General features: G+C 44.7%; 1 protein-coding gene across 1 annotated transcript in view; it reads left to right on the forward strand.

Annotated features, from left to right (window-relative positions):
* Window positions 1-6,578: 6,578 nt before the first annotated feature.
* The window catches only part of R3hdm2 (R3H domain containing 2), a 46,436-nt gene continuing 29,511 nt past the window's right edge, over window positions 6,579-23,503 (forward strand). Inside the window, exons 1-11 of the mRNA XM_036169642.1 lie at window positions 6,579-6,710; window positions 7,859-7,900; window positions 8,638-8,724; window positions 11,030-11,156; window positions 14,872-14,950; window positions 15,591-15,650; window positions 16,115-16,255; window positions 16,729-16,837; window positions 19,360-19,455; window positions 22,151-22,182; window positions 22,286-22,339. Of these exons, the coding sequence (XP_036025535.1) occupies window positions 6,579-6,710; window positions 7,859-7,900; window positions 8,638-8,724; window positions 11,030-11,156; window positions 14,872-14,950; window positions 15,591-15,650; window positions 16,115-16,255; window positions 16,729-16,837; window positions 19,360-19,455; window positions 22,151-22,182; window positions 22,286-22,339 (959 nt within the window). The remainder of the gene's footprint in view (window positions 6,711-7,858; window positions 7,901-8,637; window positions 8,725-11,029; window positions 11,157-14,871; window positions 14,951-15,590; window positions 15,651-16,114; window positions 16,256-16,728; window positions 16,838-19,359; window positions 19,456-22,150; window positions 22,183-22,285; window positions 22,340-23,503) is intronic.

Below are 23,503 nucleotides of genomic sequence, written 5' to 3' on the forward strand. Positions count from 1 at the left end.
CATATAAGGTCTGAAGAACCCATATAAAATACTGAGTTTGTAAAGAATGTAAGTATGCTGTAAGCATTTCATGTGACATGCATTGACAGGGCTGGTCCTCTTAAGTATCATGGCCAGGTTCTGAGGCACACACCTTTACTTCCAGCACTCCAGAGGCAGAAGAAATATCTTTTTCTTGTTTCTTTGTTTTGTTTGTTGTTTGTTTTGTTTTGTTTTTCAAGACAGGTTTTCTCTGTGTAGCTCTGGCTGTCTTGAAACTTACTATGTAGACCTGGCTGGCCTCAGACTTAGAGATCCATCTGCCTCCCAATTGCTGGGAGTAAAGGTGTGCGCCTTCTAAGTCGAACTCAAAGATCAAATTGTGAACATGCACTTTGAAAAGATGAGTAGCTCTTTTTCTTTCCTGACCGTCGTTCATCTCTTGGTTGATTTGGATTTGCTGCATTGGATTCCGTAGAGAACTGTACCACAAGGTCTTCATATTCACTATGTAGCCCGGCCCAGCCTCAAACTCCAGATCTTTGATCTCAGCCTCCTAAGGCCTGAGATCAAGCATGTACCACCATGCCTGTTTTCTTTTTTTTTTTTTTTTTTTGCTTTGTTTTTGTTGTTTTATGTTTTGTTCTCAGACAGGGTCTCAGTATGTAGCCCAGGCTGATCTCAAACTCATAGCATCTTCTTGCTTTAGCCTCCAGAGTGTTGGGATTACAGGCACATGGTACCACGCCCAGCTTTTTTTTTTTTTTTTCTTCCTACCATTGTTCTGATTTATCTTCAGATCTTTTGTGTTGTGGGGGTCTTGAGAGTGGCAGAGCCTCTTGGCTCATGTGGGCTTAATTCTAGAGAACTCGGGTCGTGGAAACTCAACAGCCACCTGAGCTATTCTGAGTGAGTGGCCCTAGGTTCTTGTCTTGTGATAGTGAATAATGACAAGCCAGGACAGAAGAGCCAGCAGAGTTTGGTTGAGGTGGAGAAGCGGTTTCTTCAGTCTGGCCTCTTGCCTGGATCCTTCTTATACCTAGTACTTGAGCCTGATTGGCGTAAGCCTGTAGGTGAACTAGCCATTGTGCTCAGAGGCTTGTGTTTGACTGAATTAAGTGGGTGGAGGAGTGTGGTTGAGTAGGAGACAGTGTGGGGGAGGGCATGCTCAGGAAGAGCCTGCCAGCCAGAGAAAACCCTGCTAAGAAGTTTGGAGGAGGAGGAAGAAGCAGGAAGTAAGGAGAGCTGGTGGTCAGCTATCATCAGAGTAGACACGGTTGGTCTTGTTCTAGTGATGTGTCAGAGCCTTTTTCAAATGCACAGCCTGTGCCTCTGTGTTGGCACACACTTAAATCCCAGCACTTAGGCTGAAACAGGCAGCTTTGTGTAAGTTTGAGGCCAATCTGGTCTACAATAGTGAGCCCCTGGCTGGCCAGTTCTATATAGTGAGACCCTGTCTCAAAAAAAAAAAAAACCAATTCACAGCTTCTGATATAAATTTATAGAGAATGAACTTTATTATACAGACTCTTTGCTCTTAAGGCCCAATCTAATATTTACATGCATTAGGGCTTCTGAACTAAATTTACGGCTTTGGAGCTAAGTTTAGCAAGATCCACAGTTGGGGCCAGCATGTGCCCTCACTGTGGTGTTTGGGGAGCTGGTGCTGCTGGATTGCAGGTGTTTCTTCTGAGGTCAGCCTAGAACCTCTGCCCATACAGAACTCACTGCCAGCTTGTAATGGCTTTTCTTTTCCAGAGGCTTCCTTACCTGTCCGGAAAAAAAAAACTGCTTACTCCAATTTCTGCCATTTGGACATTGGCCTTTGGTATCCACCTCTGGAAGAGTAACCAGTGCTCTTAACCTCTGAGCCATCTCTCCAGCCCCTGACAGGCCCTGACAACAGCTTTTAATTACCTTTAACTAAAGAAATATTCTATCAGCAGGCAGTGGTGGCACACGCCTTTAATCGAAGGACTGGGGAGGCAGAGGCAAACAGATCTCTGTGAGTTCAAGGTCAGCCTGGTCTGGTGAGGTGGTGTGCTCACGGGACTGTCTTACTTCATATATCTGTAAGAATGTACAATTTGTATGAACTACTGTGTATGTAAAATTACTGTCATATTTTTAAAAATGAACTGATTGGGGAAGGGTAGTGGTGCCTGGTATTGAGCTGGTATACACTAAGTCTGTGCTGTACCATTGAAGTACCTTGACCGCCAAAAACTCCAGGATTTTAAATAGACCAAATATCAAATCAGAAACACTAAACTAGCCAACACCCTGCACCCTTTTACTGTCTGGTTTTATTTTATAACATATTTTGGGGTGTGAGCCTAGCCTCCAATGTCTGAGCCATCTCACCAGCCCTATGTTGTTGTTATTTTGTATCTTTAAATTGCTTACTGAACTACCATAGTGCAAGTTCCAGGACAGCCAAGGCTATACAGAGAAACCCTGTCTCGGGTGGGGGTGGGAGCAGTGGACACGGGAGATGACTCAGTGGTGAATGCAGCTGCCTGCACCAAGTCTGACAACCCCTGCTGCTGCTGCTCCTCTGCCTTGCGTGAGTGCCATGCGTGTGTCCACTCACACACACGCAGAATAAAGAAATATAAAGGAAGATTAATTCAGGGAAGTGAGAACAGCACCGCCCATGCTGCCCATGTGCATATTCTGAAGGTTGACAATCCCACCGTAAGGCCTGAGAAGCAGACATAGCATGGAGCAGTCGAAAAACACTTAACTCCGGAGTGTGGCTGTGCATGCTTTTTTTTTAATTCTTAAATGGGTGAATTAAGGAAAAACATTTTATTTCTAAAATTTCAGAATACATATATCCTGAGGAGTCAATGAGAACTTTTAATAATGATATAGGTTCAAATGTGTTCATCAGAATATTTTACTGTAAAATTGATAGCTGCCTGAATTCACAGTAATGAGGAAATGGCTACATAAATTATGGTCTGCTACTAACTGAACACATATATACCTATATTCCTAGCGTTTGGAGGGTGGAGACAGGGGGATCAGGCCAGCCCAGGCTACATATGATACTGCCTTAAACAAAACCAAAAGTTCCATATAAACACATTTAGTAAGTCATAAGAGGCTGGTGAGGTTGAGTGGTTAAAGGCATTTTCTACAAAGTTTGTGTTTAATCCACAGGACCCATGGGGTGTTTTTTGGTGCCCAATTAGCAAGGCTCTGAGCTCTTCCTTCCTTCTTTACTTCCTTCCCTTCCCCTCTCCTCTCCTCCCCTCCCCTCCCCTCCCCTCCCTCCCTCCCTCTCTCCCTCCCTCCCTCCCTCTTTTCTTTCATTTGTTTTTGGTTTTTTGAGACAGGGTCTCTCTGTGTAGCCCTGGCTGCCCTAGAACTCACTCTGTAGACCAGGTTGGCCTTGAATTCACAGCAATCCACCTGCCTCTGCATGTAGTATCACTATACCCAGCTTGGCCAGACTCTGGGCCATGTCTAGGTAGCCTGTTAGAGAGCTTTTCTCTGTGGTTACTGTAGTTCTCTTCTGTTATACAAGCTCGATTTCTGTAAATCTTCCATTTCATGCCCAAGGGTGTGACTGGTCTTCATTATAAGCCTGGGAGATAGAACAGTAACTCTAGCAAAAGCCAGATTAGAGCCAGGAGCAATGTCAATTTGGAAGGTCTAGAAACTCGAATTTCAAGACAACTTAATTCACACAGGCCTCACCTCCTTTAAAGATTAAAGCAGCAACAAGAACAACAACAAGGGATGGATTGAAGTCAGACAGCTCCCTGAGACAGTTGTTCTCCATCTGTCCACTCCTGTGCTATTTGTCAGACCTGTGTCCTAGATGCCTTTCATTCCATTTTCTTGTACATGCGGATTGTCATAACCCACCCATCCTGATACCAAGAATGAATTTTAAATACTCGGGACAGATAAGTGATGAGTGCTTAATTATACACTGTCAAGATTACATGAAAGATAATAATTAAATGAACTTTTAAATTTGTAAATAAGTTATTTGTTTTTAGGAGACAATTATCTTTTGAACTCCTGTTTTATATATTTCTTAAAGATAGACAGTAAAGAAAGAACATTTTGGGTTTTATATTTCCTATGAGGTGCTCATCTGGTTAAAAATACCTGTATCTCAGTGCATAGATAGTTTGTAGGTCGGGTTGGAGAAGACCCTCCTCTCACCTGACCCCTTTTGCTCCCTCAGGGGATGTGGGGCTGCTGCCTTCTGTTGGAGCTCTGTTCCTTTACCAAGTCTTTGGATCCTTTAGAGTTCCCTGGGGTGCCCTCTGTCCTCTTCTGTTTTCCAACATGGCACATGTTCTTTCCACAACAATGAAAATTCTATTTGGTCTTCCTTTCCTCCTCCAGCTTCTCTCTTCCTTCTTCCTATGCAGTCTTCCCAGTGAATGGTACTGTCAAAGAAGTTCCTGTTCTGAGTTGAAGTTGAAAAGTTCAGAAGAGGCTTATTTCCTTTGGCCATGTGACATGTCTTTTGGGAATTGGTTATTGGGGTGCAGAACAGATTTTACAGGAGATTTGGTGGGCAAGCTACTGTGGTGATATTTTGTTTGTGTTCTAACAAAGTTTTCCTGGATATCAGAGCACAGAGCTGGCTACTAGTTAAACACAGAGGCCAGGCAGTGGTGGCTCACACCTTTAATCTCAGCTCTGTGGAGGAGGAAACAGGAAGTGATATGGCTGGGCAGAGACAGGACCTTGGCCCTTTCAGGCTGAGGAATTGGCGAGGTAAGAGGTGGCCGTTGCTTGCTCCTTTGTGTCTCTGATCTTTCGACATTTACGCTGACATCTGGCTCCAAGTTTTTATTATTAAGACCAATTAGGATGTGTGCTACAAGCTACCATGTTAGCACACACTGAACTCAAGTGTGCCACATCAATAACCAGCTGAGTATGGCCTCTGTTGGGTTCCACAGAGGTTCCTAGTGAGATCTGCACTTGCTTCACACAACAGGGCTACAAAGGGGATGGATTGACCACATGTGTGGTCACTAGCTGTTTGGACGGGTCTGCACTTGGCTCTGCAAGGGGAGGTCTTTTGCTCCACCCCTTGGCATTCCTTTAAAAGCCCTTTAGTAGAGACAGAAAGGGCTGGTGGGTTTTGATCCAGGCCTTCTCGAGGCTGTCCTGTCTTTCTAACCGTCTCTTAAGTTTTCTGTGTATCTTACTGCCTGAGGCTAGGTCTCATTCTCCATCATAGGACTTAGCCCATTAACTCCAGCCATTGCGACTAGCAGTCTGTGCTTCAGTATTGTCTGTGTCCTTGTCCCAGTCATAAATGAGAGTTGAAAAGTCTGAGGAAAGCATGATTGTGTGTATGCCTTCTCTGCCTGGCACCTGATAACATGTGAGGCTTTAACCTGGGTTTGGCATTATGGGGAGTAAGCAGATTCATACATTATTAGTAGAGATAGATGTTTATATAAATCGAAGGGCAGTTTAGCAATACTTTATAAAGAATGTAAAATGGACCATAGATCTACTGTATTAATAGATAAACTCAATGACATGGTCACTGGTTGATGCTAGTAAAATTTAGAAGCACCCTAAGACATATATAATTCAAGGGGTTGGTAAAAATAAACTATAGCATAGCCACGCAATGGAATACTATGTATCAGTTACAAAAAAAAAAAGTATATATATTCTGTGGAACGGTATCTTTGAAAATTAGTTTAATCATAAAGTTTAGTGTAGTGTGTAGAATTGATGTTTTCCAGTATATGTTTGTATATTATATGGCTATATTTATAGTAAGCGTACACACATAAAAGTCTATAGATAAATTTAAAAGAAACTCAGCCCTGATAGACTATTTAGGAAGGAACCTAGTCAAGGATTTGTGGGACGAGTGCTCAACATCTAACTCTGCTACACCTTGTGAACGTCTGTGCCATTCGTGTGTGTTCTCTGTTTGAAAAGGCAGTGAAAAAGACTGCTCCGTATTTTTGGACTACTCATCATCCCTCATTGCAGCAGGTCTTGCCACTGACCACTTCTACCATCATTTCTTCCTTTGTACTGTGGCAGAGTTGTGTGTTCACCTTGTAAAGAGGAAAGAGGGAGACCAAGGCCATGCTGATACTCTGCCTCTGTCTTGTCTGACCTCCCCATTGTCCAGTTTCAATGTTCTCTTTACCCTACCCCTCCTCAGAGCCCCCATTATGACTTCTCACATGCTGAGAAATGTTAGCAAGTACTTAGTTGTTTGCCCCACACCTGTCCCCAGCATCCTCCGTCCTCAGCTGATGCCATACCCGGTATCCACGTTCTCTCCTCTTTGTTCTGGAGCTCTTCATTTTTCATCCTGTCTTAGACCACATTTCTTACCCAAAGAGGCTATGTGAACACCACTGGGAAGCTTGAACTAGGAGAATTCTCTTATTTTAGAAGTGAAGCATTGCTCAGGAGGCAGAGGCAGGTAGATATCTGAGTTTACTCCACCTTAGTCTACGTGGTAGATCTAGGACAGTCAGGACCATTTAGAGACCCTGGCTTATAAAAATAAACCAAAAATGGGGCAGGGGGTACATTTGGAAGGAAGACTCTCCATTCCATTTCTGCAGCTATAGGGACAGATGTTCAAGGTCTGTCAAATTGGAACTCTAGATGTGTTGTCCTGTGAGTATGTTTCGGGTCAGGAGAAGCTCAGCAGGCAGGGTGCCGTGGGAAATGGCTGTGTGGCGGAGGAGCGCAAACAGCTCCTCAGGGTGCCTAATGCTGCCATGCATGCCCTCGCTCGTGCGCACGCGCACACGCACGAACGCACACACGCACGCACGCACACACCCACACACTTAAAAAATGTTATTGGGGCTGGAGAGACCGACGACAGCTTAGCAGTTAAGAGCACAGGCTGATTTTCCAGGACCCAGGTTTGATTCTCAAAACCCACATGGCAGCCCACAAATGTCTGCAACTTCAGTTCCAAGGGATCTGATGCCCTCTCCTAGTGTCCATACAGGCAAGACCTGAAAAATAAAATTAAAACATTTCAAGAAATAAAAATGTTATTATACCTGGGTATAGTTGTCCACACCTATAATTCCTGTGCTTGGGAGGTTGAGGCAGGAGGGTTGCAAATTCACTACTTAGTGAGACCCTGCCAAAAAAGAAATTGACCCTGACACACACACACACACACACACACACACACGCACGCACGCACGCACGCACGCACGCACTCTCTCTCTCTCTCTCCCCTCTCTCCTTTCCCCTCTCTCCTTTCCCTTCTCTCCCAACTTCCCTCCCTCGCTCTCCCAATAAAGCTCTAGAAAAGTTAAAAAAAGAAGAAGAAGAAGAAGAAGAAGAAATGGAGGGAGGGATCTAGGGACGTATCTTACTTAGTAGAGTGACCCCCTAGCATGTACATAGTCCTGAGTGTGATCTCCAGTGCTGCATAAGCCAGGCATGGTAATGGATGCCGGTAGTTCAAGGCCAGCCTCGAATACACAAGACCCTGTCTCAAAATGAGTAGTCATATTTCATTTCTGTTATGGATTAAATAGACTTCTGTGAGCAAGTTTATAGGAAAAAGTACTTTATGCTCTGGCAGGGCATACAGTCAGGAGAGGATTCCATGATTTCTTTAACACTTTTATCAATATGCAAATGATTATCTTCTTCTTTGTTTCATAGTGAATGGTGCTTTGAAAGTACAGGATCCATTCTGTATAAGAGTTGCTGGAGTTGGAATTGAGCAACAACCATACCAAGTGATTTTCACCATAGTGTGGTGCAGTTAAAACCAGTTCATAATTAGTGTGCTGCTGCTGCTGCTGTTGTTGCTGTTGTTGACCTGTATTACTTGTCAGTATTGATTCCCCCACCTTCCCTATTCTCAATCCTTTCCTAACAGAGACGGACGTCAGGCCACGGTCATGCCAGGAGGAGAGCCAAGGTGAGAGCCCTTCTTCCGCCTCTTTACCTTCCGACTTCATAAACGAGTGTGTTAGCGCTGTCTAGATTACTCATACTACATGTGGGCAAAGCCTTCTTGCCTGCCTTTTATTTCTCAGTCGTGAACATCCATCACACACTGTGAACATGGTTACATGCACTTTTGTGTTTATTTTTCAAGACAGGGTTTCTCTGTGTAGCCCTGGCTGTCCTGGAACTCACTCTGTAGACCAGGTTGGCCTCGAACTCACAGAGATCTGCCTGCCTCTGGGATTAAAGGCATGTGCCACTGCTGCCCAGCTGTCTACTGCACATTTACATACATTTCCTACTGGAAAGTCTGACTCCGTTTTCTCCCATCCAGGCCCAGTCTATATCTGAGCCTGAAATGAGACCTCACAGGACTCCATGGAGTCTGAGGATATTGGTATTATTTGTCAGAACTGCTGGTTTCTCTGCTCACTCCTGGCTTCTCTAGGAGAATGGCTGTTTGTATGAGTTTTAATATTTACTAAATTCTCCCCTATGTCCACCTGGTCTACATAGTGAGTTCCAGGACAGCCAAAGCTACATAGCTAAAACCTATTTTGAAAAGAAAAGAAAAAACAAAACAACAACAACACTACTTATTAGAAACTGCAACTAACAGAGTCTAAGAAGGTATTTTCTAATTCTAATTTCTAATTCACCAAAGGAATATATATGACATGTATTTTTGATGTTTGTTTTATTTTTCAGTCTAATTCCAAGCTCAAGTTGGTCCGAAGTCTGGCAGTATGTGAGGAATCCTCCACTCCATTTGCTGATGGGCCACTGGACACCCAGGTGGGTCCTTTACAAGCCTGAGTGTTGCCTGTTTCGAGCATGGCAGTTTGTGGGGTAAAGCACAAGAGCCATCAGAACATGGACATCAGACCTAGAAGTCAATGAAGAAAGTATGTTGGGTTTTTGAGACGAGGTCTTAGGTGTCTCAGATTAGTCTCAAACTCTTTATGTAGCAGAGATGATTTTGATACTCCAGCCTCTATCTCCCAGGTGCTAGAATCACAGGCCTGCACCACCAAGACTTGCATGAAAGGGTACTTTAAAGGAAACTTTACGGGCAGTGGTGGCACACACTGTTAATCCCAGCACTCAGGAGGTAGAGGCAGGCAGATCTCTGTGAGTTTGAGGCCAGCCTGGTCTACAGAGTGAGTTTCAGGACAAGCTCCAGAGAAAAACCCTGTCTCGAAAAAACAAAACACACACAAAAAGAAAAGCTCTTGGACACTGGAGAGATGGTTCAGCAAATAAGAGTATGGCTGCTCTTCTAGAGGACCCACAGGACAGCTCACAACTGTCTAACTCCAGTTCCTGAGATTCCGACACCCTCACACAGACATACATGCAGGCAAAACACCAGTGTGTATAAAATACAAATAAATAAATCATAAAAGAAAAGCTGTTATGGTGTTATGTGGTCAATAGTGAAGAGTGTGAGTCTTAATGTCTTGCTCATGTGGCAGGGGACCCAGGGCCGAATGGTTCCCAGCCACACCTTTCCACTTCAGTGATCTATCCGTTACATCCAGTTCTTACAAGGAGAGCGAGTTATTAACAACATACACTCTTCTGTAAGATAAGGTTGGGGCGGGGAAGATGATTCAGTGGGTGTCTCAGTGTTGTGTTGCTGTGAAGAGACACCATGACCACGGCAACTCTTCTAAGGAAAGCATTGAATTGGGGCTGGCTTACAGTTTCAGAGGTTCAGTCCATTGTCATCATGGTGGGGAGCTTGGCATAGCTGAGAGTTCTACTTCCGAATCCAAAGTCAGCGGAAAGAGCCACTGGGCCTGTCTTGGGCTTTTGAAACCTCAGTGCCCACCCCCAGACACTTCTTCCAACAAGGCCACTTTTGGAAGTGTCCTGGTCTTTTCAAATAGTGCCACTCCCTGGTGACTAAACACTCAGTATATAAGCCTATGGTGTCCCATTTTTATTTCAACCACCACAGTGGCTAAAGTCTTGCCATGCAGGTATGAGAACCTGTGTTCACATGCCCAGTGTACGTGCTGTGTGTGAGGTAAGAAGCAGACTGAAGACCCTGGAAGCTCTACCCTACCTAGTTACCATGGGACACACCACTGTGTACAAGAATGCCTGTATTAAGCAAGGGTCTCTGGCCTCTGTAGACAGACTTTTCTTTTGGCCTGCCAGCTCACAAAAAATGACGTGGAGACCTCATTTGAAATAATGAAATTATTTGAAATAATGAAAGCTCGGCCAATAACTTAGCCTAGTTTCTAACTAGCTCTTATAACTTAAATGAACCCATTTCTATTAATTTACATGCTGCAACACGGCTCATGTGTGTCATGCTTCCTCTGCATCTGGCTGGTGACTCCTGGTGTCTCTGCCTTCTTCCCAGTGTCCTCTGTACCTGGAAATCCTGCCTAGCTGTTGGCTGTTCAGCTTTTTATTAAACCAATAACAGTGATACATCTTCACAGTGTATAAGAAGATTATTCCACAACAGACCTCCACAATTGTGGCACACACATGCCCATACTGAAACACAAATATGCTTGTGCATGCATATACACACACACACACACACACACACACACACACACACACACACGGCTTAAAAAAAAAAAGCTGCCATCACAAGATTTGCTTCTATTGGGATTTTGAAGGAAACACAGAGTTTATTGTTTTAAAAAAGATGTATAAGACAGATGGTGGTGGTGTACACCTTTAGTCCCAGCTCTCAAGAGGCAGAGGCAGGTGGATTTCAGTGAGTTTGAGGCTAGCCTGGTCTACAAAGTGAGTTCCAGTACAGCCAGAGCTGTTGGAGAAACCCTGTTCTGGGGAGAGGGGAGAGGAGATTTATTTTATGTGTATGAATATTTTGCCTTAATGTATGTTTGTGTGTCATGTACATGCCCACAGAGGTCAGGAGAGGGTGTCAGATCTCCTGGATCTAGAGTTACAGATAGTTGTGAGCCCCACATAGGTGCTGGGAAGTGAATCCAGGTCCTCTGCCACAGCAACAGTGCTCTCACCTAAGCTGATCCATTTTCTCCACCCCCACCAAAGAGTTTACATCTTTTCCCTCCTTTGAGTCTATGCCACTTTCCTTTTATTTAAGGATATAATTCAATTGCACATCAGCTGTGCCTCTGACAAGGAGGAAGAAAAATCCACAAAGGATGTCTCTGAAAAGGAAGACAAGGACAGAAGCAAAGAGAAGGTCCCAAGGAAGATGCTGTCCAGAGGTGAGAACTGCGCCTCTCCTCCAGCTTAGTGCCTGACCAGCGTGCTCTCTGTCTCTCTTCTACCTCATCTTTTTAGGGGGAAGGTATTTTATTTTATTTTTTTTGAGAGACTGTAGCCCTTGCTGGCCTGGAATTCACTATGTAGACCAGGTTAACCTTGAACTCATAGAGATCTGCCTGCCTCTGCCTCCCAGGGCTGAATTAAAAACCTACACCATTGAACCCGGCATCTCAATTTTTTTTTCAAGATTTATTTTCATTTTATGTGCATGGATGTTCTCCCTATATGTGTGTCTGTGCACCACTGTGTACATGCTTAGTGCCCAAGTAGGCCAGAAGAGGATGCCAGTTCTTCAGGGACTAAAGTTACAGATAGTCATGAGCCACCATGTGAACACTGGAAATCAAACCCAGGTACACTGGACATGCATGCATGCTCTTAACTCTTGAGCTGTCTCTCCAGCTCCTTCTATCTTAAATTTTGAGGCAAGGTCTCATGGAGCCTTACCTGGCCTATAACTTGCTCAGTGGATGAAGATGCCCTTGAATTTATGATCTTCCTGCCTTTACCTCCTGGGTCTTGGGATTATGGTGTATGCCAATATGCCTGGCTTTAATGTGGTGCTGGAGATAGAATCCATCGCTCTGTGCATTCTGGGCAAGCAGTCTACCACTGTGCTAAACTCCAGCCATCTTTTTACTTTATATTTTGAGACAAAAATATCAACACGTTTCCCAGGCTGTCTTTGAATTTAGTAGTCCAGACAGGCCTTGAATTCTCCTGCCTCAGCCTCCTGAGTGACTAGAATTACAAATCTACAGTGTTCTTTCTTTTTTTTTTTTTTTTTTTTTTTTTTGAGCTGAGGACCGAACCCAGGGTCTTGTGCTTGCTAGGCAAGCGCTCTACCACTGAGCTAGATTCCCAACCCCTTTCTTTTCATCTTGACACCTTGTCACCCACTGGTTTTTCTGGCCCAGCAGTTCCTGCTGAAGTGATTGCTTGAGGGAGCAGTTAACTAGGTGAAGTACTTCTGTGCTTCTTTAACCCACTTGCCTCAGGTCTTGTGTACCAGGGAGAGTATTCTGTCAGCATTGGCACTACCCAGGATAAGGCAGTCTAGTCAGTTCTGATTTTGTTTATGCTCTGGGATAGATGGTGGTATGAATAAGCATGATGGCATATCTTCCAGATAACTTTACATTTTGAATTGGGGATGGCTACTTTGATTGGTTGGTTTGTTTGGAGGCAGGGCCTCATGTGATTTGGACTGGCCTTGAACATCTGACCATTCTACTTCCATCTCCTGAGTCCTGGGATTACTATGTTTTGTTTCGGTGGTGCTGGGGATCAAACCCAGGGCTTCACATCTGTTAAAATAAGCCCTCTTCCAACTGAACTGCACCCCCAGCCCTGGTACAGTGTGTCTTAGAATATAGATATACTTATCAGACTGTGGCTTTAAACTTTTGAGCTGGTAGCAGAAAGACACAGTCTAGAGAAATCACCGCATTTGAGGGGCAGCAGAGTGGCTGTGGGTGAAGTGTTTGCAGTGCGGCCTGACGGCCTGGACTGCATCCCTGGGTCCACCACGTACAGGTGAGTAGAGTGACTCTGCGGAGTGGTGCTCCGACCTCTTGGGCCACAGCATGTGTACCTACATACATGCACAGTAACATTGTTTTTAGTTTTGAAAAATTATATTTGACAAATAAAGCAATCTTGAGATTAAAAAATATCTATATTGGACAAAGTTCCTGAGATTTAGGAAAATTCAGCTGTGACTGCTCTTACCTGTAATTTGGTTTTGTTTTGTGTGGTGGTATTGCGTTCTCCAAAATATTGTGCACCCTAGTAAATTTATCTGGGGTCAGAGAACAGACAGCCACTAGATACAGAGCCAAAAATGGTGGCTAGAAAATGGGTCAGAGCAAGCCATAGCAGAAGCTGGGCGGTGGTGGTGCTCGCCTTTAATCCCAGCACTTGGGAGGCAGAGCTAGGCGGGTCTCTGTGAGTTCAAGGCCACATTGGAAACAGCCAGGCATGGTGACACAGGCCTTTAATCCCAGAAAGTGAGTTTTTAATCCCAGGGAGTGTTGGCACAAAGCGGAAAGATATATAAGGCGTGAGGACCAGAAACTAGCAGCATTTGGCTGATTAAGCATTCAGGTTTTGGAGCAGCACAGTTCAGCTGAGAGCCATTGGGATGAGGACACAGAAGCTTGCAGTCTGAGGAAACAAGACCAGCTGAGGAACTGGCGTGGTGAGGAAACTGTGGCTTGTTCTGTTTCCCTGATCTTCCAGCAGTCACCCCAATAACTGGCTCAGGTTTGATTTTATTAATAAGTACCTTTAAGAATCCTGCTACAGTTTTGTTTTGTTTTTTAATAACTCCCCCCCTTTTAAAATTTTCTTATTTATTTATTTATTTATTTACTTATTTATTTGTTTGTTTGTTTATATGTATGCAGTGTTCTACCTGCATGTATCCCTGCAGGCCAGAAGAGGGCACCAGATCTCATTACAGATGGTTGTGAGCCACCATGTGGTTGCTGGGAATTGAACTCAGGATCTCTGGAAGAGCAGCCAGTGCTCTTAACTCTAAGCCATCTCTCCAGCCCCAAGTAATTTTTTTTAATTAGGTAGAATAAAACCTGTTTTATTTTGATCAGGACATTCAGCAAATATTTGGGGCAGGGCTAGGAACGCATGTGTGCATCGGGGACCCCTTTCAGTTAATCCTCTTCTTCCACTGTGTAAGTTCTGGGGGTCAGATCCAGGTTTCCAGCCATGGCGGTAAGCACCTTCACCGCCAAACCGTCAAACTAGCCATTCCACCTTATGTTCTGAGACAGTTTCTGATTCACGAGCCTAATTAATTTTAACAATAAAACCCGGAGTCTGATACCAAGGTGAAAGCTGAAAGATCAGAGAAGCCAAGCAGCAGCCACCAGAGACTTCTTACCTCTCGAAAAGCTCCAACCCGATGAGGCGCTGTCTCTACAAATCCTCAGACTGAATGGGCGGGATCCTGTCCACCTCCTTAGTGCTGGCTGGGATCAAAGACATGAGATCCCAAATGCTGGGATTAAACAGAGCCATCACCTGGCTCTGTTTCTCTTTCAGACTGGTTCAGTCCCATGGAGCCCAGGGTGGCCTAGAACTCCTGATCCTCCTGCTTCTTCTCCCAAGTGCTGGATTAAAGGTGTGTGCCACCACTGCCTGGCCTCTATGGTTAACTAGTGGCTAGCTCTGCCCTCTGATTTCCAGGCAAGCTTTATTTGTCAGAGCACAAACAAACTGTCACACAAGTCTCTACACTGAACGTAAAACTGATGGAGCCACACTGGCCAGTAAACTCCACACATTCACTTGTGTTCGTGCTCTGTCCCCAGCACCGGCCTTCATGGGGCGCTAAGGATCTGCATTATAGCCACTGAGCTGTTTCCACAGCCCGTGAGTTCTCCCTTTTAGCAGTACTTGGACTTGAACCCAGGGCCGGACTCATGCTCAGCAAGTGCTTTACCACAGCCCGGTCTGGGACAGGAGCTGTCACAGGGCTGTCAGTAAATGTCCCTCAAGTCCAGGCTGAGCTTGGAGTTTGGTTCTAGTCCTAGTCTCGAAACCGCTGCTCAGACGGCGGCTCTCATTTGAAGTTAGATACCATGCGAGCAGGTCCACATTTCTTTAAAATTTCTTTTGTTGTGGTGGTTCTAGACTCCAGCCAAGAATATACTGACTCCACTGGAATAGACCTCCATGAATTCCTTGTCAATACACTGAAAAAGAACCCAAGGTAATGATGTGATCTATGTGAAGGGGAAAGGGGTAGGGTAGGGATCCCAGGACCCTTTCAAGCCAGACAGCATTTCAGCAGTTCTCTGTTATTAGAGTATAGAATGCCCATCTCTTCTTAAGTCTTCTAAAGTATAGTTGTAATTTTTTGAGGGATTCAGAATACTCACATTGAGATTTCTGTGTTTTGAAGAGTTGAGGAAATTCTGTGTAAGAAGAGTGTAATGAGTAAGAAATTTGAAGACTTGAGCGTTTACTAGTTAAAAATCCCAAAGGAACAACTAGTTGACTTGTGCATAAGCAGAACCATAACTGTTTGAAAACCCTTGAATAACTGGGTGGGATATAGAATAATGCCTATATTTGCAAGCATAAATTATGTGTTTATATGAATAGGCTGCTAATAAATAGATTGCTAATGTGAATAACAAAGTATGTACTTAAGTTGGTTGATGTTCTTTTTCAGAACATAGGACAATTTAGGGAGGTTCCTCAGCCTCGGTGTTATGGTCATTATTAGAGTTTGGATAGATCCCCTCCATTTTTGGGATGAACAAGTTGGTTTTCAGTCCCTGTTTTTAATATCTGTGGGAGGGCTGTGGTTTTTTTTGTTTTGTTTTGTTTTAATATTTTTTAAACAGGGACAGAATGATGCTGCTAAAATTAGAACAGGAGATTCTGGAGTTTATCAATGACAACAAGTAAGTCACTTTTATGGAATACACACTTAGAGGTGGGAGGGGACACTGGATAGAAACCATGTCCAGCTCTGGTAGAAACAATCTGAATAGGTTAAACAGCAGATATATAAAAGCAGGGGAGGGTTTATCAATCATATAAACTTGAGCCAAAAAGAATTAATATTGTTTTAGCAGCCAGGTATTGTCCCAGATATTACTCTGCTTCTCCCATTTTCCTTTGACTAACAACATTCAGGCGGGTGGAAGTAAGACCTTAAGAAATGGCATCAAGGAGTGGGAATTATTACTGGAGACTGGGACAAGTTAATCTGCAAAATACCAAGAGAAACTTTTTGTTCTCACAGAGTATTTGTTGTATATGTATGTCTGAGTCTTCTTAAAAATTTCTCTACTCTAGACACTTAAGGAAAATAAGTTGCCTTCTACTGCTGCCTTCTTTCACTTTTTACCCCGGTACCCTTCAGGAACCAGTTCAAGAAGTTTCCTCAGATGACATCCTACCACCGGATGCTGTTACACCGGGTAGCTGCCTATTTCGGGATGGACCACAATGTTGACCAGACCGGGAAAGCTGTCATCATCAACAAAACCAGCAACACGAGAATGTAAGGGGAACCCCATGGACTGGGAAGGTTTCATGGGGTAACCTGCCAGGAGAGAAGAGGAACATACAGAATCTAGATGCTTCTTCCAGGGGAGAGAAGGGGTGTCTTATCAGTCCCTACTTCCTGTGAGGTCTTAGAGATAGATTCTGAGTAGAGAGGCTGGTCTGGCTTCTGTTCACCTGGGACAAGACAGGGCACAGCTTTGAATGAAGCACTGTCATACACAGAGAGGGGACATCATGGAGTGGTGCACACCTGCAGTCTTAGCACTCAGGAGGTCAGGGCTAGACCACAGGAGGGACTGTCTCAGAAAAGTGGTGGGGAGAGAAGCAACTACACTCGGAGATCGATTTACACCTTCATGTGACACCAAACCTCCTGGGTAGAGGGTGTGGCATCTGGAAGACCTGTGCCTAGAAGTTAGTTCTCCTCCCTAACGGAAAGGCCTTTCCTCCTTTCTTTCCATATCCCAGCCCCGAACAGAGATTCTCAGAACACATAAAGGATGAGAAGAATACAGAGTTTCAGCAGAGGTTCATTCTCAAGAGAGATGATGCCAGTGTGGACCGAGATGATAACCAGGTGAAGAATGGAAAGGGGTGGGCCCAGAGGAGGCTGCAGCAAGAGAAACTGGGAAGGGAGGAGAGTGGGGGTGGAGGAAACTGAAAATGCCTAGAGCTGTTCTCCCGAGCTGGGTCTGGCTTACCCCTGAGGGTGACTGCAGTTGTTGAGCTGGATGCTGCCCTCAGAGACGTGGTGCTCAGGTTTGCTGGGTGGTCTCATCTGGCATACAGTTCTTTAGGTCTGCCACTAACTTCTCACTACGTTTCATTTTGTACAAAACAAGGCCTCTCCCTATGTCAGCCTTGATCTAGCTGATGTCAGTGTTGTCTCCCCCACCCCCAACACCTCCGCCTGACCCGTAGTTTGCATTGCGAACTACCAAAAGCTGCTTTACCCCATTTTCATTCTTGCTCTGCCTGAGGGCTAGCCTTGGACTGGCAGAGTTACAATCTCATTTAACCAGCTATAAAGGCAAACGCCTTAATCTTTCCCACCTCCTCCTACCAAGGTGAGTTAATTTGACTTTCTGTGCTGGGAACTCAGGTCCCTTTGTGATACACGCCTATGAAGCTAAGAAATTAACAAACTATCCTATCCCTTCGTTTATGGTGGGTCTGGCTGCTGCTCTGACCTCTGCCCCTTAAATAGTATATGATTGAGGATTAGTTTAGAGTTATCCTGCATCTGCTTGACCTCCAAGGGGGATTAGATTTGAAGAGTATGTTGGGTAGAGCCAATATGAGTCTTGGTAAGGAATAGAAACTATATAATAATATCTTACTTCTATAGCCAAAATTAGTTTTCTTGAAATATTATGTGGTCTTGGGACCAGGACCTTTCTTGCTTGCTTGAAATATGAAAGAGAGACCTTTTAAGAAAGGTACAATTATCTAATGTGGACAAACACACTGGGTCTGATTGAAAGCAAAGAAAACTACAAAAAGACAAATTTTTGTAAAACAAGAAAGAGCCTTTCCATCCTGATGCCCTTCTCTACATTTCCCCAAAGCCCCTTTTCCATGGATCAGGGAGTACTCAGGCCTAGAGGCCCATTGGAATGGAAGGTGGTCTGTTGTGTTGTGAACTCTTCATCCCACAGCTTCAAGCTTGGTCCCTAGCAGGGTAGATTCTGTGTGCTTTCTGGCTGTGGTGTCAGTAAAGAACATAGTATCGCTGTTCTTCCCCTGAGCTGGGCTTTGCTTTAAACATATATATGCTGTCTCTCTTGATCCTTTCCACAACCCAGTGTAAATGAGGTTATGAACCCCACTTTACACATAAAAACACCGAATCTCTGAGATGTTATGTCACTTGCCTAAAGTCACTGTACTGGGAGTCAACAGACTGGGATTCACCTTACACCCATTATGCTTTCTACTCTGCCGTTGGCTTATCAGTGCTCGGCTGAGCAGCCTGTTGAGGGTCTCTGTCTTCTTGTACCAGCACTGGAGAAAGATGCTTAGTATGATATGGGCTCTAACGACTGGCGAGGACAGTGTCTAATCAGAGTCAGGACTCCTGAGTCTCGGGTTGCCTTTGGAAACTGGTAATGATATAGAGGATTAGCCTAGAGCAGTGGGCTCTGTAGTGCTTCAGATCTGACTGCAGGTCGGGCGGGGTTGTCTGTGGCGGGATGTTCCCTCAGAACACTTGCAGTCACTGTAGTGAAGGGTTCTCTCACACCCTCCCAGCCAGCGTTCACGGTAGAGTTCAAGAGGAAAAGCGGTGGTGGGAAGTGAGGTCATCTGCCCATGAGACATCCTGTTGGTCACCTCACTGTCAGTCAGAGAACATAAGTCTGTGTCCGCCATCCTTCTTCCCTCTCTGTCTCCCTGTCTCTCCACTGCACTCACACCTCTGTTCCTTTCCACTCATTTCTTCCTGTGGTGTTTTTTTCTCTTCTGTGTCATTCTGTTCTCTTTGTTCTTTATTTCTGTAATTTGTCTCCTCAGCTCCCTTCCGTTGCTTTAATTAAGGTGAGAAAAATGCTTAGTCTTGGAGTTTAGCTTCAGCCCTGAGGTAATGTCCGAGACCCTCTTGCTAAGCCTGTCTGACTCGGGTTGTGAGGACATGGTCCTGGTGCCAGAAGAAGGGGTCCTGTGGAGGGCGAGTTCTGTGAGCCACCGCCTCCGCCTCCAGCTTTGCCAGACACTCTTCTGTGCCCTGTCAGCTTCCTTATTCCCCTTGCTTGCCCTCTGAAGAACTGTCCTTTGCTTTCCCGGGGCCGCTTCCTTATCTTTACTGACTGCACAGAACCTGATTACTCCAGGGCAGCAACCCAACCCTTACAAATAGCTGCTGTTCTTGATATTTGGGGGCAGGGGGGAAGGCAAGCCCTCTACCATCCAGAAAAGCTGATCTCCCAAACTGCATGGTCAGATGTACCCAGTGAAACCTGTCCAGGACTGGAAATTCTATTTCTTTATTTTCCATTTTTTGATGGCAACTATAAACTTTCCCGGTTTCTCTTCCTTGCTGGTGTGCAGTGAGCTTGCAGTACGAGGAGAACTTAACTAGCTTAATTCTGCTCATCGATCTAGATCAGAGTTCCATTGCAGGATGGAAGGAGGAGCAAGTCAATAGAAGAGAGAGAGGAGGAATATCAAAGGGTCCGAGAGAGAATATTTGCCCGAGAGGTAAGTGTAGTCTCTGAGAGTTGTCAGATCATAGCTCTTAGCGCTAACCTTGGAACTGTGAATGGAATGAACCCGCCATAAATGTTGTTGGCTCTTTTTGTTGCTTTTCTTTTCTTTTTTTCTTTTTCTTTTTTTTTTTTTTTTTAACCAACATCAGTCAGTCCCAGATTTGACCTCTAACCCTGAATGTGGCTTATTGGGAAGCTACAGGTTTATTTGTATTTTGGAATACACTCTGCTGTGTGGTGTACAGAGAGTACCGAAACTTGGAGTGGCTGAATTTGGTAAATGTAACTAGACTGGAAAGAGAAATGGTTTTGGCAGAGCTGATGAAAGGGCCCCAAGTCTTGCCCATCAAGGCCTCCTCCAGCTCGCCTTGTAGACACCCACTGTCTGTTCTGCATCTTGGCTTCTAAGTAGAAGACTCAGAATCCACACAGGTTCGACAGTCATCTTGTTTGGTCAGCTTGCTTTAGGCTATGTTGATGCTTTATTAAAGTGCTGCTCCGGCATCATCCTCTCCAGGTCCCACATTCCCCATGCCCAGGACACCCTGTTCCCTCAGTTACCACTTGAATGGGGAGTCTCCTCCTTCCTGTGTTTCTTACCTTGTTCCTAGAAAAGGAGTACCTCCGTGGTCTAAAAGGCAGCATCAATCAGTTTCGGTAACTTTATTCTTAAGAACTGTGGGCCATATCAAATGTACGTGTTACCCCTGTATCTGGCTACCTTTGCCTATTAGTCTAGGAGATGTATAGCAGGATTTCAGGAAAGAGTTTAGATGAGCACCAGAGAAACAGATCTCCAGAACCTGTGGATCCAGCTAGGAAGACATCTTCCTGTGAGATTAGCAACAAAGGAAGTGAAATCATGTGGATGGACACTACTCCCTTCCCACTCCTCTGTCTTCTTCTCTCATCAGACACCCTCCCATTTTTATATCACACACAAACACACACAGACAACATGTGTGTGTCTTTTCATCTCCGCCTCACTCAGAAGAATAGTCTGTCCTTAGTGGAAAGGGACACACAACAAGCTTTCTGGCCTAGAATTCAGGAAGCAATCTTCTTCCCTTCTGTTGCATAGACTTCCATTCTGAGTCAGAAGTCTGTCTCTAAATTATCCCTACTCAAGAGTTCATTCAGAACATCACCTGCAAACCAGGTGGGTGGAAGGAGAGGAGAGATGCCATGGTTATGACCAGGATGACCCTAAGTTGTGACTAGCAATGCTTATGTAGTACTTTTAGCTTATAGGCATTATTCTTAGCATTTTATATAGGTGAATTCATGTCTTCACAACAGGTCTGTGAAGTTGTTTTAGATATTTTTCTCACTTTATAAAGAAACTAGGACACCGAGAGGTTTGGTAACAACCTCCTAAACATTGCTAGTTAGACAGTCTGGCTCCAGAGTCTGTGTTTATAACCTAATAGAAGAAGCTACCTCTTGGTAGAGCTTGCTCTGCTCTGGGTCTTCAGATTAGGTAGTGCCAGCAGGGACAGCCTGGTTGTCTGTATCCTCCTCTGCTTCACTGACATGGACAGTGACTGCCTCACTGTGTCAAGCCCTTGGCAAAGCCCTGTGATCTGAAAGCACAGACCGCTTATTTAGGACATCGGGGCTAGTGATCAGCCACAGTGGCACATACCTGCCTGCAGCCATAATAAAGACAGAGTTAGCTCTTCTCCTCTCCTTTTTTCCTCCTGATTACTGATAGATGTATTCTTTGTTAAATCCTTGTGGATTTATCACTTTCGTTTCAGTGCTTCCTAGCTCTTGTAGTAGAGGCCTCGGGAATCTCAGAAGATATAGATGAGGAGACATGGCCAAAGCCCACCATCCTCCAAAGATTCCATGTGGAGAGGAACCTGCCCAGTCAGAGGGAGTGATTCAGGGTAGAGTGAGGACAAGGAGGCAGGCCCAGAACGGGAAGTGCCAAGAAGGGTGTTCGGATGGAAATGCTGCTGTGGTGGTGGCCTTCTCTCTAGCCTGAGCTGTGTCTTGGGAAAGCTGCCCAATGGAGCCTCTGCTCTGTGCAGAGCACCATGCTCCACCCTGGACGCTCTTGGCGCCTTTTTCTGAGGTTGGGGAGTCCGCCGCAGGCTCACTTCGTTCATCTCAGTGGCTCTGTCAGAAAGTGGGTCCTGTGGGCTGCTTCAGACTTGGATGTCCTCATTTGTTTCTAGGCTCCAAACAGTACCTGTGTCCCCAATATCTCACCCATAATGGGGCTCCAGTCAGTGTGCCTTTCGTTTGGGCAAATGAAAAGGGCAGAAAGAGAACAGCCACTGAGATGAACTCCAAAAAAACGAAGCTTCCCTTTCACACCTCCCTTCCTCTGAACATGCTCACATGCAGTGCTCAATGTTACAGTCGGCTCACTGAATGTAGGGTGAAAAAAAGAAGTAATTAGCTTTGTAGCTCTCCTCTTCCTCCTCTCCATCCTCCTTTATCAACCTTCATTTTAAACACCGTGGCAAGGCTGACAGTGCCAGGTGTTTTCATTTTCCAGGTGAGAAGTCGGACGGGGGTAAAGCGGTGGGTTACCCTGGCCTTGCTCCCTCTCTCCCTGTCGGTGGGGTGAGAGCTTTGATTTGAAGACCGTGGGTATTCATAGCATCATGGACATCCTTTTCTGTTACACTTTATTATTTTCTTATGAGTTATTTTCCATTTTCTCCCTCACCTAGACTGGCCAGAACGGATATCTAAGTGATGTCAGGTTAGTACCATTTACATGTTCTCTCTTATCATTCAGCTTTATCAGTGAGGTTAATGTAATCCTATAATGATACTATTTTTTTTGTTTTGATGTTCATCAACAGACTCTGCAAAGAAGCCTTTTCTTCTAGCTCTCACAGGAGAAGGCAGATTTTTAGGTACCTGTGTGTGATCTAGAGCTCCCCTTTTTACTTTAATTTTTGTTTTGCTGTGAGCTTTTCAGTGGAGTGAATGGTTTTGCTCCATGCATGGCTGCTTGTAGAATAATTAAATTTGTGAATTTTGCTACACTGGGTTTCTTTTTCCCTTTTGGGGAAAAAAAAGACTCCCTCTCAGTGACTTGATTGTTGTCAAATTCATTTAGTCCTGAGTAGATGATGTTGGGGAACAAGTAGTTGTGTCTGAGACAGGTAGGTACTATTTCCTCCCACAAATTGGCTGGGGTTGGGCATTTTTAAAAGATTTGAACATACACCTATTGTAAGGTAAAAGGGTGGGCATCTGCTGACTGCCTTTGCGCATCTGTGGAAAGGTGTGTGGACAGCTGATATCTGAACCTAGAACAGGGGAGATTTTTTATCTCCAGGAAAGATAATATATGCACATACACAAATACATATGTGAATGTCTCTCCATCTCTCTATGTAGTTTTCTCTTTGAGATAGTATAATGTAGAAGATGACCTCAGAAAGGATAGATATCTAACCCTGTAATTAATTCAGTACTCTTTCCAAAGGGTTTTCCCATTTTTTAAATCCTAAATGTCCTAGGAAACTCAAAATATAGATCTCATTTCTTTTTTTTTTCTTTTTTGTCTTGTTTTTTTATGTTTGTTTGTTTGTTTTGTTTTCCGAGACAGGGTTTCTCTGTGTAGCTCTCGGTGTCCTGGAACTCATTCTGTAGCCCAGGCTGGACTCGAACTCACAGAGATCCTCCTGGGTCTGCCTCCCGAGTGCTGGGATTAAAGGCATGCGCCACCACTGCCCGGCTATAGGTCTCATTTCTACGGCTTTTGTTGTCCTCTCCTTATTGATCTTCCTAAAGCTAGTTAAACTGAGATGCCCAGTGGTTACCAGGGTGCACTCTTAGAAAAGACTTGAAGCCATTTCCCAGCCCTCACAGCAGGTGGGTCACAAGCACTTCATACCTCCATCTCCAAGGGACTGGATGCCCTCTGGCTGCACAAGTACTTCCGTCCACTTTCACTCATGTGTACCTACCCACACACAAAGACAGACAGACAGACAGACAGACAGACACACACACACACACACACACACACACACATAAACAAAAAATAAATCTTAAAAAGATGAGGAGGA

This window comes from Onychomys torridus, chromosome 20, assembly GCF_903995425.1.
Source record: "Onychomys torridus chromosome 20, mOncTor1.1, whole genome shotgun sequence".
In the NCBI taxonomy this organism is placed as follows: domain Eukaryota; kingdom Metazoa; phylum Chordata; class Mammalia; order Rodentia; family Cricetidae; genus Onychomys; species Onychomys torridus.